The sequence below is a fragment of the Antennarius striatus genome, chromosome 8 (genome assembly GCF_040054535.1).
Source record: "Antennarius striatus isolate MH-2024 chromosome 8, ASM4005453v1, whole genome shotgun sequence".
Classification (NCBI taxonomy): Eukaryota; Metazoa; Chordata; class Actinopteri; order Lophiiformes; family Antennariidae; genus Antennarius; species Antennarius striatus.
Window position 1 is genome coordinate 3,357,726 of NC_090783.1, and position 16,686 is coordinate 3,374,411.

The 16,686-nt window shown below is 42.9% G+C and overlaps 2 protein-coding genes and 1 pseudogene across 2 annotated transcripts; all 3 read right to left on the reverse strand.

Moving 5' to 3' along the window:
- Window positions 1-371: 371 nt before the first annotated feature.
- Window positions 372-5,512, reverse strand: LOC137600505 (synaptogyrin-3-like). Its single transcript, XM_068322172.1, has 4 exons — window positions 5,343-5,512; window positions 3,265-3,499; window positions 2,798-2,943; window positions 372-1,275 (listed from the first exon to the last, which is right to left on the reverse strand). The coding sequence occupies exons 1-4, from the start codon at window positions 5,445-5,447 to the stop codon at window positions 1,048-1,050; spliced, it is 714 nt and encodes a 237-aa protein (XP_068178273.1). The 5' UTR covers window positions 5,448-5,512; the 3' UTR covers window positions 372-1,047.
- Window positions 5,513-5,911: 399 nt separating this feature from the next.
- Window positions 5,912-9,626, reverse strand: zgc:136472 (uncharacterized protein LOC678514 homolog). The gene is made up of 11 exons (XM_068322161.1): window positions 9,337-9,626; window positions 9,020-9,220; window positions 8,641-8,765; window positions 8,390-8,527; window positions 7,816-7,923; window positions 7,550-7,675; window positions 7,251-7,448; window positions 7,050-7,170; window positions 6,449-6,630; window positions 6,267-6,356; window positions 5,912-6,169 (listed from the first exon to the last, which is right to left on the reverse strand). Exons 1-11 carry the CDS (start codon window positions 9,518-9,520, stop codon window positions 6,086-6,088), a joined length of 1,557 nt encoding a protein of 518 aa, XP_068178262.1. The 5' UTR covers window positions 9,521-9,626; the 3' UTR covers window positions 5,912-6,085.
- Window positions 9,627-10,593: 967 nt separating this feature from the next.
- LOC137599644 (lipopolysaccharide-induced tumor necrosis factor-alpha factor homolog) lies at window positions 10,594-15,987 on the reverse strand (annotated as a pseudogene).
- Between the last annotated feature and the right edge of the window lie 699 nt (window positions 15,988-16,686).

Here is a 16,686-nt window from a genome sequence, read left to right on the forward strand (position 1 = left end):
GGTCGCAATCCTTCAACATGAGCCGATTAATACGAAAATAAAGCACACAGCTGCTGCTAGCTTCTGCTAATGAATTCAACACAACTCAAGTAGGCCGTCCAATTACGACCCTCCAGCACGTACTGATTAAAACACATAACACATTCTTGGATCTGTGTCTCTATACTTAATTCCATTAAAAGTGTTGCTCACAAGAATCAAAGAGGAAATTATGCAAACATGATGTGTACAAAGGCAGATGCGTCACTTTTTACCCCCAGTACACTTTTTTATTGGATTTTAATACAATTACTCACATCTCTGGTGGTGGTGGCAGTGGGTAGGTTTTGTTTTTTTTACATTCTTTTTTTATTTAATTCAGCATATCACAATAAAATATTGAATCACATGAATATTTAACACGGAAACATTCAGAATGCATTAAGCTGACCTGCCTTTGCAGCCTTGTCTAATTTCTAGGAGGCCGCTTTGTCAGAATCTACTGAATAAGCTACCTCTGTCTGTCAGCCAATGGGAGGCCAAAGGTCTGTAGGGCAGTTTGTGATTGGTCAGACTGACTGAAGCCAGCTTGACTCTCCTGCATAATTCCCTGTGTCCGTTTCAAAGGCAGGTGGAGCATTATCACTGATCTACATCTATGTTAATCAGCACCTCATGCAGCCAAGGTGTGTGAGTGTGTGTGTGAGTGTGTGTGCGTGTGTGTGTGTATATACATGTTTTTTGCAGGTGTACATGTACAGCATGTCATCATCTGGATATGAGTGAGTGCAGATGTGTGTGCGTGCATCGACGTGTGTGTGTGTGTGTTTGTGTGTGTGTGCGTGAGGGTGAGTGTGTGTGTGCATGAGCAAGAGACGGTATTCTTGACACACATTATAACTAAGCTGAGCCAGCATTTGAAAATAGCTCTTATGTCACATGACCCCAAAATCCCGCCAATTCCCGGAAAGGACGGAGCGCCACTAATCAGGGCGGCAGGGAGGGAGGGGGTCGTCCTTGCCCACAGCTGACACCGTGTCGTTCGTTCTCCCCCCCCCCCGTCTGTCCTCAAAAAGCCGGAGCCATGGGTCTCTGCTGTGTGAGTTTCTGGGGGTCCAGGGTTTCGGTGAAGGGCGGGGCTTGGTAGGGGTTGGTGGTCACTATGGTAGCGCCGTTGGCGATGGGGTAGGGTGTAGCGCGGGCGTTGCTGGGAACGGGATCCAGGTGTTGCCACGTGAACAAATTGGTGTTGCTGCCAGTCAAGAAGCGCCGCAGCGCGCTCAGGGTCAGAACGGCCTGTCACACACACACACACACACACACACACACACACACACACACACACACACCAAATTAGAACCACAGCATTAGCCTACCGCTGCATAGTGTGAAACCACGCTCGCTGCGTTGCAAGACTGTACCAGGCAGTGCTGCTAGCTGCAAAATGCTAACTTTGTTTGTTGGCACGCTGACAAACGGGAATAATCGGGAATTTTATTGGTATAAAAGTGAACAATAATTACTTAGAAATAGAAATTCTGACTCCATTTATAGTCCATTCCCCTTTGGAGACCATAAATATCCATAAACACACCATAAACTTTAAGAACCTTGTGAGACGTTGGTTCTTCCTCCAGGGTTCACCGTGCGTATCTACATCACAAGGTTACAATTTAGTCTGGCCTAAAATATAATCCAGCTTGTCGAATCACTCCACATTTTAGCTATGCACCCATTGTGAGCCTTAATTATTTTATAATCTTATTATAATCCTTTTAATTTACCCCCCCCCCCTTCCTGCACTGAGAATCATATTTGGATCAGTGCCAGATTCTGACAAACCTTCTATCAGGAAACATGTTTCCTTTGTTAATCTCTAACTGAGATTCCCTCTGAAATACAGTACATTATGGAATTGATGCCGCTCAGTTAAAACTTTGAAGACGTTGTTTATATTGTTGTGGGATAATGGGAATTATTGTCTTATTATTAATGCCGGCAAACAAACATCATCGCTGATGGAAGTCTGTGAGTCGGGCAGAAATTATTTATGTTTTGACCGGTTTCTTCTTCCTCTTGATAATTAACAATGAACATTGTTAAAAACCTTTGGGATTAAATAAGTACATGAGTCTACAAGTATTTAATAAAGCTCCACTCGTTTCTAAACTTTTTTAAAGGATGCTGCCTACCCATCTCCTACTTTCTAGGGCGGGTTTTTGGTTAAAAAGTTTTCTTCCGATCTCAAACTGAAACTCACATTCTCAGATTTCAGACTTTCGTATCTCAGACATTGAAAAATTTAACCCGGCAAACCAACTTAAACGTGTGAAATCATTTCTCTAAAGAGTCGCTAAACTCAAAAGGAAGTGTCAAATTCACATTCTGTCTACCATAATTCTGATATAACTAAACCCAGGACTAGTGGGTGGGGGAAAGATGACATGATGGACTAGAACAGACCTGCTGTTAGATATTGTACAATGTTAACATGATTACAGCTCCTCCAGCACATGTCGCCTGACAGGGAGACAAATGGGCGCCACAGGTTGGGCGGTGAGATTGTTTTAAGCAGCTCCTTTGAGTTTAAGATCATAAATCAGTGAGTCTCCGTCTGGCTGGAAGATTTCTCACGTAGCATCTCTCATAACTCAGGGGAAATATACCTTTAACATCCTGCTCACACCTCTACAATTACAAATTCACACCTGGAAAGTGGCCAGAGTTTGACCTGAGGAGTCTCGACCAAACAGATCCAGGACTGGACAAAATTATCCAGAACCAGAACATTTAGAGCTGGAAGGTTAAACATACAGACCCAAGTGAGGATGGAGAAGAAGCAGAAAGCGATGGTGGCTCGAGCGGCGTCTGAGCCCTGGGCCAATGGCAACTCATCCGGAGAGGTTGCCTGCCACTGATTGGCCAGAAAGCAGAAACCGACGAACCACAGGAAACAGGCAAGACCTGGAGGCGGGACAAAGAGGAATCAGTATAGGTGATGTGCATCATCATTGAAATGTCTTTTAAAACAAATTCCATCCAGCTATAGCTTTCATTTTTTATTATTGCTTAGAGCTAAATGCTAACATGCTAACATTTACAAGTGACACTAGGGGTCAGTCTACAAATTCGTCCTGTTCTTTCTCTTAGCAAAGCTAAGCTAACCATCTGGTCCTACTTCATGTGATCCAACCCAACTCTAACTTAGCATTTTTCAGTTAAGTTCGAAATTTTCTGTTTCTCAATGTGCTTTGATTTAATTTTTGAATATATCTGAACTTGTACCCGAGAAGCCGAGGTCCAGCAGGACGGCGCGTCTTCTGTCTCGGATGTTGCTGATGGAGGGAAAGTAAATATCCAGGATGAGGAAAAAGATGCTTCCCAGGAAACAGGCCACGCCCAGCGTTATGCCATAGTTACAGGCGTCGGCGTTGTTGTTGAACACGCAGAGCAATCGCTCGCTGCCGATGTTGATGTATCCCTCGTTCACGATGCAACTGAACACGACCATGGAGAAAACCTGCAGGGAAAAAAGGGAATGGTTCACGATCCGGCAGGTCACATGGAAGTCCTCTCATTCCTTATTCATGCTCCATGAAGCTGCACCAGCAGCTTCAACATCCTGACTCCAGATACAAACACACCCTTCTATGAGCAAGTATGAAGCACTTGGTTCATACAAATCACATATAAACATAATGTCCCACTCTTCCACCTGTCCAAGTTTGAATCCCAACACCCCCTCCCGCCCTAAAGACTAAAGATGCTTGCATATATATATATATATATATATATATATATATATATATATATATATATATATATATATATATATGTATATGTATGTGTATATATATGTGTGTGTGTGTGTGTGTATATATATATATATATATACATATATATAAACATAAAACTTTTTTTTAAAATTATTCATTTTTATTGTTGATAGCGTGACGCTGAACGCCAAAATATTGTGATGTTTCGATGTGAACTATCTAACTATTGGAAAAGTTAAATGGAAAATAAACAGAACATTCAAGCAAAAGGTTGGCGTGTTGGATTTTAATTGGGGAAGCGCGTCAACGCGTCACCTACTCAATAGCGGTGGAAACCTCAGTGGCTTCAAGCGTGGCTTAGCCTCTACAGTTACTACAGTTAAGTCAAAAAACATCAGTTTGTTACTATTAGAAAGGATTGGACTTTTTTTCCACGTTGGCGATTTGGAGAAGGAGAAAGAAGGACGCTCGGTGCGCTTGGAGCGTTCCGCCACCTGGATCTTGCGCGCACACCTGCGCTGTGGAATTACATTGAATAAAGCTGCAGGGTTTAATTAAAAATGTTTGTTTTTTTTTTAAATCAGAGGTACAAAATGCGCTTAATGGTTTCATTGAGCTGTAGATGTATGCATGATTCTCGTATGGGTTTATTGACACTTGAGGAAAAAGAGGGACACGTGGTTCAGCCTCCACCAATACCTTTAGAGTTTCCAGCTGTTGGTTGGACAAAATTCACATCGCATCCTTTAAAAATCGAAATTAGTTTCAAAATCTAAACGTCATGTTTTGTGTTGTGTTGGCCTGCAAAGGGGGATGGAGAACTCTGATCACTTATTTATATACAGTCTTCAAAAGCTTACCTCACTAATGGGCTAAATGTGCACAAAGTCAAAGCATTCATTTAAAAATGTATGGTTATTAAAATCAAATTTGGTGTCAATTAATTTATTTTTTTTTCATTTAACATAAAGTTCAAGTCAGACTTTTCCCGGATGTTTTAATTTGACTTCTTATATTTCATCAACTTTTTAAAAAATATTTTTTCATCCTCACAATTATGAACGTACTATAATAATAACCCGTTTATAAATGCCGGTACGCGGTATATAAAACGGACTTCCAGTGTGAACGTGGTTGATTGTCCTGAACTGTAAATCCATTTCAGACACCTTCTATTGACCTGATTTTAAATTTTTTATTTTTTTTGGGGGGGGGGGGGGGCAGACACGACATAGTCCTGTGGGAGCATCATCTGATGCTTTATGGTGACTCACGGCTACACAGCGGGCATTTAAATGCAAAAGAGCCCCATCCAGACATAAAGGAGCTCTGGGTTCATTGTGTTAACGACACGCCGCTGCTGGAGCTCCAGTCTGCATCATTGAAAACGGTTTTTACGCCCATTTTAAGTCAACAACAGTGAGAAATCCTAAAGCTGTAAAAGAAATATATTTGCATGAAGACAAAGAGAATGACATTAGAGACAATGCGCATGCATGGTGGGGGAGATGGAGATTGGAGGAGGGGGGGGGGGGCGGGTATAGGCCCGTCCAGTGATGACAAGCACACATTGCGGTGGACGCTTACCCACGACATCAGCCTGAGGACGGTCCGGGGATGCGTAAAGAAGGCGACCGGATCGAAGTGGACAGACCCGGCCTTGGCGGCGCCGTACGCGCCCGCTTGCTCCATCCGTCCGGCCTGCTGCTGCTGCCCGACGCCCGGGGAAAAGGAGGAGAGGAGTCGGTGGGAGAGATGCGCGCAGCGGCGGCGGCGGCGTCTCTTTTCTCCAAGCCTTCCGTGTGAAGTCACACCGCGTCACCGCCGGCGCGTCTCCGGCTTCACCTCCCCGTGAACCGCCGGCGCTCGTTACCGGTTCCAACCCGACGAAAATAGTTCGATATCGATTTGAAATCGATTTTAATTTAGTAAGATTTCAAGCTCTTTGAAAGGATGTTTTACCCCCCCCCCAAAAGGAGACGTTTGCTGACATGTCAGAATTATTATCAGTGTTGTCATGGTTACAATCCGTGTGTTGGTTTCTGTTGATTTAAAGACATATGGTGACCAATAAATTAAAATTTGATTCACGAAGAGATTAGTCCATTTGCACAGCAGCAGGGATGAGATAATGCAAAATTCTGAGACAATTTATCACAGTTTAAATATAGACTTTATTGGATGTAATCTGACAGTTCGTGAATGTTTGGTTGAGGTGATAAAATCACACTGTTTAAAAAGTTTTTACAGTGCAATCGTGAAGAGAACTGACTAAAAGACATGACACACACACACACACACACACACACACCATGCACGCTGCTTTTGGATTAAAGCTCATCTTTGGTCTTGTTGGCTTTTTTCTCCTCCTCAGCTTTCACGGCCTCGATGTACTTCCTCCTGTCTTCTTCCTCCTGGAGACACAAAAGAGATGTTTTTATTTTTAAATATTGAAAAAAAAAAAAAAAAAAGCAGCTCTCAAACCACCGGGCTCACGAAGGAGATCCTTACCTTAACTCTGTCTTTTTTGGCCTTCTCCATCTCTTTATCCAAGAACTTGATCAAGTCCTTCAACTTCCTCTTGCCGGAGTAAACCACCACCTGACCGGATGACATCACAGAACGCCACAAACACACGTTAAACCCCAAATGTACCAGTCTTTTTTGGTGAACCAAGGCAACACAATGCATACTCTCTCAGCGTGTAGAGCTGGGAACAGGCAGAGCGACGGATAGGAGCCCTGCATCGACATGTTGATGTCATTGGCCGAGGCGTCGATTCGAGCGATGACCACGTCCTCTCGCGCCTTCACGGCCTCGGCTAGTCCCTCCCACAGAGGAAACAACACGATTGACTCCTGGGTGTAGGGAAGATCTGGAATACACGTTTAATGTACAGTGATTATAGTACGAAAGCAGTAAGCATCAATAGCAGTGTCATGACTGGAAAGCTAACAACCAGGAAACTGTTTCTAGGGCCTGAAAACAACAACTGATTGTAAAGTTTGGTTTGTGCTGCAGGTTTTGTTGAATTTAATGCTTCTTCAGTGTAGATTTACCACAACATGACAGGGATCTCATTATGGTGTTGATTTTGACAAATCACAGCGCCACCTACTGGTCTGGCATGAACACTACAGCCTTTTTCACCATTTTTGTGTGTGTTTTTTTTTTCTGTTTCTGCAGCTCCTTGTGCACAAGCATCGTTTGCAAAGTGTTGCTCGAATGCAAAAAGCAAAGGAAACACCTTTTGTGGTATGGAACGAATCAGGCGGGTAGAAGATATTTACTTACAGAAGAGGACAAACACAGTTTTGTCGGGGTTAAAAACTACTTTCTCCAGCGTCATCCCAACCAGCTGCTTCACCGGCTGCTGGTCCCACCCGTCAGGAATCGGTTCACTCTGCATTTTTGGCTGCACAAATCATTTACGTCAATAAACATCACAATATTTACACCTTTTAATTTGGCGGCATTGTTCAAAGTCAGTTTAACCTTAGCCGTGCCATTCAGGTAAGACAGGCAGAAGTTTCTGATGGTCTCTACATCCAGGGTGTCAGAAGGCAGGTGATAGGTCACATGGGTCGTCAGGTTGACCAATCGGATGAGAGGAGCCTCAAACGTCCGAACCCGGAAGTATTCCATCAGCCTGCCGTTACGAGGCTCGTCCACGTTGACCATCACGAACAAAATCTACACACAGACACACACACACACACACACACACACACACGCACACACACGCAGATGTGAAGCGGTCCAGAGGCTGATGATGAGGGTCTTCAGGTTCTTACCCTCAACCTGAATGATTCTGCCACGCCGTTAAAGGCGGAGTAGATCTCGGTAAATTCTGCAGAGCTTTTGTTGACAAACAAGAGGGCGTGGCTTAACACAGGTGATGCTAATATCCCAGCGGCTGTCTGAGAAAGAGAGAGAGAGTTTAACACAACCTTTTGATCAAGAACATAGAAAAATAGATTCAAAAACAAGAAATAGAAAACAATAGAATCTGTTTTTGACAAATTTGAAATCCCAGAGGGAAATGCTTCTCCTGCTCTACCTCTCCGGTGTACTCGGTGACGGGATCCATCTGGTAGACGGTGATAAAAATGATCAGCTCCTCTTTGGATGTCTGAGGCATCATTTTGTAAGCCTGGATCAGCTTAGACTGCAGCAGACACACACACACACACACACACACACACACACACACACACACACACACACACACACACACACACACACACACACACACACACACACACACAGACACACACACACACACACACACACACGGGCAATGAGTCCCTGTTTGAGCCGCTGCATGTTGCATTTGACCAGTTTTTTAAGACGGCTTCATGAATTGAATCCCAACATCCAGAATGCGTCTGCACTTGGCATGTTTTGTAAACGCACCGCTGTGAATTCAGTATTTACTCTGATACATAATCAGCAATTAGTCTGCCCCCAGTTATGGTTATCAATGACAAGTTATCATTTTCACCCCAGTTGTGGAGTTTCTAACAAGGGAGGTACAATCACAGATCAGATGATTGTAACTTATAGCACACACATACATACACACACACACACACACACACACACAAACCCACACACACACACACACACACTACCTTTTTGAGCAGAAAGACGACATCGTGCGTGAGACCGTATTTGTTGATGACATCATCGTCTTCTGTCACGACAAAGTTCATATCAGGAAGGTCGATCGCTGCAGCGTAGAACACCTGGACGTACGTGTGGTTTAGCTCCTAGACACACACACACACACACACACACACACACACACACACACACACACACACACAAACTAATTATTAAACGGTGATTTGATTGCTGTCATAACAACAACGTAAAATCAAACCTTAAAGAACCCGACAGCCGTCAGCTCCCCTGAGGCCTCTGATTGGCTCAGATCAGCGATGAGGTCAGCAGCAGATCCCTCCCTCCTCTTCAGCCAGGTCAAGATGGAGGCGGAGCTCTGAGGAGCTTAAACGGCAGTGAAACAAACATTTACGACACAAACTACGCCAGATTAAATCTCTATGGCCCATCCTACCAGCAAGTTTATTGGAAATTCTCAAACCGGCAAACACACAAACAACAACAACAAAATCAGGTTATGAGTGAAACAGCTGCTAGCTTTGTGCGGTAGCATCTGTCAGATTAAAAATGAGCTCGCAGATAACGGGCGCCTTTGGAAGCTTATGTCAACATTAATGTAAACTGTTGTCTCCACCTACCAGGACAGTCTACAGGGTTGTGTTTGTCTCCTGAAAGGTACAGCCTGATCGCAAGGAGACCCGTAACGTTGAGCTCTTTAGCCAGGTCCTTCTCCTTCGTCACGTCGACCACCCCCAGTTTGACCTCTGACCCCTGAAGTTCTGCAGCTGCACCTTTAAACGCTGTCATGATTCGCTGGCTGTCTCCAGACAGAGGAGTATCTGCACACCCAAGCAGACAGACAGACACACACACACACACACACACACACACACACACAGTCGGTAATTTGAGAAACTTCTCCACATTAACAGGTAGATCCGAACCAAGAACTCACAGAAGTACACCAGCAGCTGCTTGTGTTTCTTCAGTGACCTCCGGAAGTTTCCTTTCTCCAGCTGTAACACTCCATCCTTGTCTGGAGGTGATTTATCTCCACCAGGTTGTGCGTCAGCGGCAACAAACGCAAAAAGACACACGGCCGTCGCAGCCAGCAGCAGCGCTCTCCTCATGGCGACCATCAGCGCCCAACCGTCCGACAAACGGGACCCGGGTCCGGGCTTTGATGGGGGAGGTATGGAGGGAGCGGTGAAAGAAAGGACAGGTATATATGTGTGTGTTTGTCTATCAGTGCTGAGCTGCTAGTTGCGAATACTTTTCTTATCTTCAGGCTAGGCCCACCAGTCTGTAACTGATTAACTTTCCTATCTGAGCCCGGCTGTAAATCTGCCATTGGCTGTTGGGCTGCAGATGAAGTATATCTTAATGCCCTTTGTCTAAAACATTTAGCCCCAACAAGGTCAGAATGGAAGCACAAAAACAAACACACAACCTATATATTAATATGTAAAATTCACCCATTTAAACAGATGTTAGAATAAATTCTACTTCTTTATCAACAAGTGTAATGGAAACAATTCAACTACCGTCTCAACTGTCTCCACAATAGAACTACTGTCTCTTTTATATGTTTAAACTCCCCCAAACTGCCCAGAACCAGTCTTCAAGGCCAGATCCCATGGGAAGTTTCCTTCCCTTCTTTTCCCACCACATGTATCTGATAAAATATTATTTCTACCGCAGGGAGTGCTTTGTTCAGTACACCTTGCTCATGTATAAGAATTATCACTCTGAATATTCAGTGAGACTTTTAACCAATTTGCACACTGACTTTTTTCTGTCACTCATTCTCTGCTGCAGCAAAGTCAAATAAAATCTTCAAAGACAGTTTTTAGTGATTGCATGCATTAGAGAAATTTCTAGGACACAAGTTAGTGATAACATTTTGAATTAAAGAATATATTCCAACACATTTTAACAGCATGTAAAGGCATTAATGTATATTGTTCGACCACACTCCTGTAAAAATGAGAATTAAGCTCACTCAGTCTCAGCTGTAACTCAAATACAAACGTCACTTCTCTGACTGAGAGCGAATGTCATCGAAATTCACGTTTTGTCTCCAGGGTTGGAATTCAAAAAGCAAAAAAAAAAAATGTGGACATTCTTGTTTCCACTGACGGAGCTCATCAATCAGTAATCAATGCAGTCATTGATGTTTAAGTGGAAGGTGGACAAACACAGATGCTGTCTTTAATTTTTTATTTAAGGTGAAAAGGAAGGTAAATATATGATGTAGAAAAAAAAAATACAGAAAATAATCAACTTCTTTGACATAAACATTTCACATTTTGTATGAATCAGTTCACGATATAAAGACAATCTGCATATTTACATATAAATTAATTAGCAAATGATTAGTTTCTCATCTGAGGCATTTTACCTTTAAAAATCAGAACCATTTACAGTCATATTTTGTCCCATATTGTCTTGTAACCTCTTTGCAGTCAAAATTCCTTGACAGGTCTCGTCTGTCTGAATAGCGTCCCAGTGTTTATTCACTGGAACTTCATGTAGACCCGCTCAGAGTACAAAAACACTGCAGGGGGGAAAAGGACGTACAACATAATTTAAGTCTGGCGGCGCGTTTGATGTGCAGGGCCTTTAAAAGAAGTCAACAGAAAACCAGATTCTTTATAAAAGACTGTTTGGCAGTCAGATTCTACCCTATTGTCCATCATAAATATCCTCCCGTTTACCCTTTAGTCTGGACACTGTTGTAACGCTCAGCGCTCTGTAAACTGAATAAAAACTAAATGCATTCTTACAAATAACCATAAGTGCTGTCCGCCTGTGAAGGTTTAAAATGTTTAAAAGTATTTACCTTGTTTCACGGTGTTTATTTATACTTGTATAACCACTTTAAATCATGTCCAAATGTCACAGTTGTGTTGAATGGCTCCTTTTATACAGGAGTTCGTTTTGGAGCCGTTGGGTCAGAACACGACGGGCCGCCATCGTCATTTATACGGAATGGTTTTACGTAACAGTCCGGCCATTATGAGGTTCAACAGCAGAAACTTTTCAAACTGCGTAACGGTGCGCAGTCAAAGTCACAGTCAGCTTCATTGTCAAATGTACCATACTGTATACGCACGACATACAGCACAGAGGAAATGGCAGTCCTCTCTGACCCACGGTAAACAGGCAGTACAACAGGTAGTACAACACAGGTAGTACAACACAGGCAGTACAACAGGTAGTACAACACAGGTAGTACAACACAGGCAGGACAACACAGGCAGGACAACACAGGTAGTACAACACAGGTAGTACAACACAGGTAGTACAACACAGGCAAGACAACACAGGTAGTACAACACAGGTAGTACAACACAGGCAGGACAACACAGGTAGTACAACACAGGCAGGACAACACAGGTAGTACAACACAGGTAGTACAACACAGGTAGTACAACACAGGCAGTACAACACAGGCAGGACAACACAGGTAGTACAACACAGGTAGTACAACACAGGTAGTACAACACAGGTAGTACAACACAGACAGGACATCGACTGAGCTGAAGTCGATGAACAGCATTCTGGCGAACGAGTCTTTGGTCTCCAGGTGGGTGAGGGTTGAATGTAGGGCAGTGGAGACGGCGTCATCGGTCGAGCGGTTGGACCGGTGAGCAAACTGAAAAGGGTCCAGGGTTGAAGGGAGGGCGGACTTGATGAGGTGCATGACTAGCCGCTGGAAGTATTTCATGAGGACGAAGTGCTTCGATCTCCACGTTCAAAATGTATCATTAAAAACAGCTTGGATCACCCATTCATCACCTGATCTCACCTCTCCTTCACTTTGCAGGTCGGCCAGTGAGGCATTTACAGTCCGGAGATGAAATCACGGGTAGATACTGTGAAATCCATGTCATCTGTGGAGCGTGTGCAGATGTTTGTGACACCGCGGGCAGGAATGACGTACATCTTGGGTGCTTCTAGCAAAAAGCGGAATCAAACACAAGCCGCAGAAACACCTGAAAATGAGATGGAGTCAGGTTGAGAGGCAGGATGTATAGAGATGGAGTTTGTTTCTGCTGACTCGGCAGTTTGATGTCAAACATTCATGCGTGGATGTGTGTGTGTGTGTGTGTGTGTGTGTGACTCTCACCCGCTAAACGCGATAACTGTACACAAGAGCCAGGCGTGAGTCCCCGGCTTGTGGGTGACCTTAGTGGTGACGATAATTTGGCAGAACGGGCAGCGAACCCAACCTGGGTTTTCCGTCAGGCGTTGAACTGGGATGCAGATGCGTCGCGGTTGGGTCGAGGCTGCGGTACGGGCGGCTTGTGGAGCGCCGACTGGTATCGAAAAGAGAGGAGATCGAGAATAAAGGGAACACTTAGTGTTTGATCAACCGGTGTGTGTTTTTGCGTGCGTGTGTGTGTGTGTGTGTGTGTTATTGACAGAGGGATTAAAGTTGTAGCCTTTATGCCTTGTGTTGCTGGAGGGGTTACGGGGACTGGTGTCGGCGGTAGCGTGACGGTGCGCACCGTGGGCTGAGTCAAGACAGGAAAATGGTTTGGCTGGGTGGTAACTGCAAAGAAAACAAGGCAAAACCAGAAATACTTGGTAGGTTAGGCTCCGAGGAACATCCCATAATTTACAATTCTTAACTTTTACAGAATGAGGGCATTCACAAGATTTGGCACAGTCAGCGTCTACAATGACAGGATAAAACTGATATCCTCATCCATAAAATAATCCGCATATCAGACTCTGATCTGGATCCAGGAAATATTCTGGATCGCTTAAATTTGAGCTGGAACAGCTTCTTCAATCTGGTGCAACATTCCTGAACAGTGTGAAACAGTCTCAGTTTTATCTCATATGACCAGGTTAGTTAAGAAAGAGGAACCTTATTTTACCTGCTTCTACATAAGAAGGAGGTGGTGTTGGGGGTGGGGCGGAGGAGACACCGTACGAGGGGGGAGGAAGGACAGAAAATACTTTAGGATGACGATTGGCATCTTCATATGAAGGAGGTTCCATCAGGGGGTCCTCCAGTTAAGACGGAGCTTAAAAATAAATAAATAAAAAAAACCACATTCTTAGCACATAGAAGTCATGTGCAGTTTAAAATGTACTGTAAATTCTTTTGGTTGCAAAATTAGAATAAAGTTCATCCTTTACCTGTGAATTAGTCGTTGGTAAAAAAAAAAAAATTATCTTCACTTTATCGCAGCTTTGGGAATTTTCACCCACATATCAGATCTAACGTCACCAGATGAGGTCCATTGACAAGGAGACAAACCGGTCATCAGGCGACAAAGTCGAGACTGGGAGCAGAGAGAGTCGGAGTCAGAAAAAGAAGGAGATCCATGTCTGTCTGTGATGCACTATCTACTCCATCCATGCAAAAGTTTGTGTTCATAATGAGCTGTTTTGCATCTGCTCTTTATTCCGTCTCTGCCTCAGAAACGAGGTTTAAAGCACCAGAGAAAGCTGGCTGGACCAGAGGTCAGGGTAATATTTACATTCTGCTTGGATATCTATATAAAAATGTAAATATACAGAAATACGCTGCTCTGTAAAGCATTAATACAACAGAACGTGATCTTCTCCTCTGCCTTTGACATTCAACGTGACTGAGAACGGTGTAAGAATGTATTTGAAGTTGTGCGGCGACACATTTCAAAAATTTAGAGATGAAACAAAAGACTAAAAGTTGGGGTATGCTCAAAAAACACCACTTTTAGAGCATTTCAAAAGGAGGGAGGCTCATAATGAACAGACTGCAGTTTGAAAAGAATTGACAAATGAAAATGAATTAAGGCGATTAAAACAAAGCTCAATTCATATCAACATGCAGAAATACCCCCCTGAGTGTAAATTAAAACAAGTTTATCAGTATGAATATTTATCTCATCTTTGTACGATATTCAGTTTTATTTAGTCTTCGGGGATCAGATCAGTATATAAAATAAAATAAATAAATAAATAAATGCAATTTAGTTAGAAAATGATTTGCAAATCAATGATGTGAAATTATTGATAAAAACATCAACCAGTTAGAGGAATCATGCAGACTGGAGGCACTGGGAGATGACACAATGGGGAACTGGTTGGACAGGGATGAGCAGACAATCAACAGGTGGAAACCAGCTGACCAATCAGCGCGGAGGAAACACGGAGAGGACAACAACAAAATAAAACAGGAAGACAGAACAAAAACAAAACGACAACAGACGGTAAATAAGTGGGGGAAAAAACAAAACTCCAATGGAAACTGAAGAAAAAAAAGAGAGAGAGATCGGAAGTAAGTAAAACGACATAAATTTTCAAAATAAAAGAGGAAACTGGTAAAAAAACAACATAAAAGTCCATGATATGACATTAGGGACACAAAATATAGTTTTATGCAATAATACACAACTGCAGTAGTAATATGTAACACAGATCCAACACAACAGTGATTCTAATCCGGAGGCACAAAACAGTAAATCCTGACAGGAACCACCGCCTCCAAAATATTTACTTTAACTGAGAACCCATTGAGTAAACATGTTCCACTGTGGTTTTACTGATTTTCCTTCAATAAATCCTCTGAATTCCTCCTGAATTAGTTCCTGCCGAGGAGACAAAATGTCCCTTTTAAGAGGTCAGATAATGGAAAGGTATGCGGTGTGAATTTTTACCTGGAAAGTTTATAGATTTAAAGTGGCAGCGTCCATATATTTCTCAAGTGTAACCCTTACACACCATGATAAAATTTTATCCTTAACAATTGATTTCACAGTGAAAAAGGAAAAGCGGACTCCAAGAATAACTGTAATATCATCCTCTGACTTTCTGTCTGGTTGTTCTATATGATATTTACTCTTGAAAGAAAAAAACAACAACCCTACAAATAGATTCAGAAGTATCAATTTCAACTATTTTAACTCTTATTATAAGAATATGAGGTGTGTAGATTTTAAAACTGGTCCTATTCATGATGAGCTCTTTAAAAGTTAAAACAGCACAGAGTCGTTAGACACAGCAGTAATCAGGAATACTGTGAGCCGTCTTCGCTGTGTAACGACAGCTTTTCGTAAAACACAGTCACATGAAACCAAACATCAGCCGTTAGACACACATGATGAATGTGGCTAAGTAATGCTAACTCACGTTGGACTCCTCTGTTTAAGAAACATGATACATCCAATCCCTATCACACCCCAACAGGCACAGTCGGGCCTCTGCCGACAGAATTGGGGAGGAAAGAATAAACGTCCTTCTGTTCAATTCAAACTGGGATGTGTGAGTGAAAGCAGAGGAGCGAGCCTTACCGTGGACGAAGCTCACCTGGCAGGAGAAACATCCACCGTGACGCTGACAGCCTTGACATCACAGGCCTGTCAAACCTGTTTCGCTCTGGAATTAGAAACACTTTGTTTCCCAGCGATAAAAAAACAACAAAAAACCTGACCCTCCTTACCTGTTCACCTGCTCCAAACACGTGTTGTTTTCCTTTTGGATTAATTACCAAGAAACTGTGTAGAAATATTTGCTTATCACATGCTTGTTTTCTTTTGGGTTTTTTTTTAATTGAGAGGAAAATCTGAACCAGCAAAAGACTTCAGAGAAAAATTCCCAGCAAGTCTGAGCATTTTCTTCAAAGTGCCTGCCTTTCCTGTTCAGTTGAGCAAATAATTCAAAATATTTTATCACCTGTCTCCACCCCCAGTGTCAATCTCTGATAAAGTTTCATTCAAATTTCTCTTTAAGCGAAGTAAACGGCCCTTTGGGCCCTCGATAGTGAAGAAATAAAACCTGGATTCACTCCTTAATCTGGAAGTTTCATTCACCTTATTGATTGCAAACTGCAAATCCCCCTATCCAGTCCAGACATGGCCGATGTAGTGGTGGTGGTGGCGGCGGCTGATGACTCTGCTGAGACTGATTAGGCTAAGGTCATTTTCAGTTTGGTGATTATCTGATGATGATGATTACAGTTTAGTTCTCTTCCAGTTTTGTTTCAGGGTTTTCAACACCAAGATCAGTAGCAATAATAATAATAATAATTATAATAATTATAATAATTATAAGAACGATTTTGGAAAATCTCAAGTGGACGGAATCCGGAGTGTGACTTTCAGAGCAACTGTGGCCCACTTTGCTCAGACTGCTAGCGAGTCAGAGGTCATAAACATTCATTTTCATTTCAAATAAAGAACAGGAACATCCGGAACTGGCAACAAACACTGGTAGCCGGGTTCAGAGAACATTATTATGCAATGGGGCTAATCACTATAATAATCCTGGAGGTGCATGCGACCCTTCATCCACAGTCATCCACAGC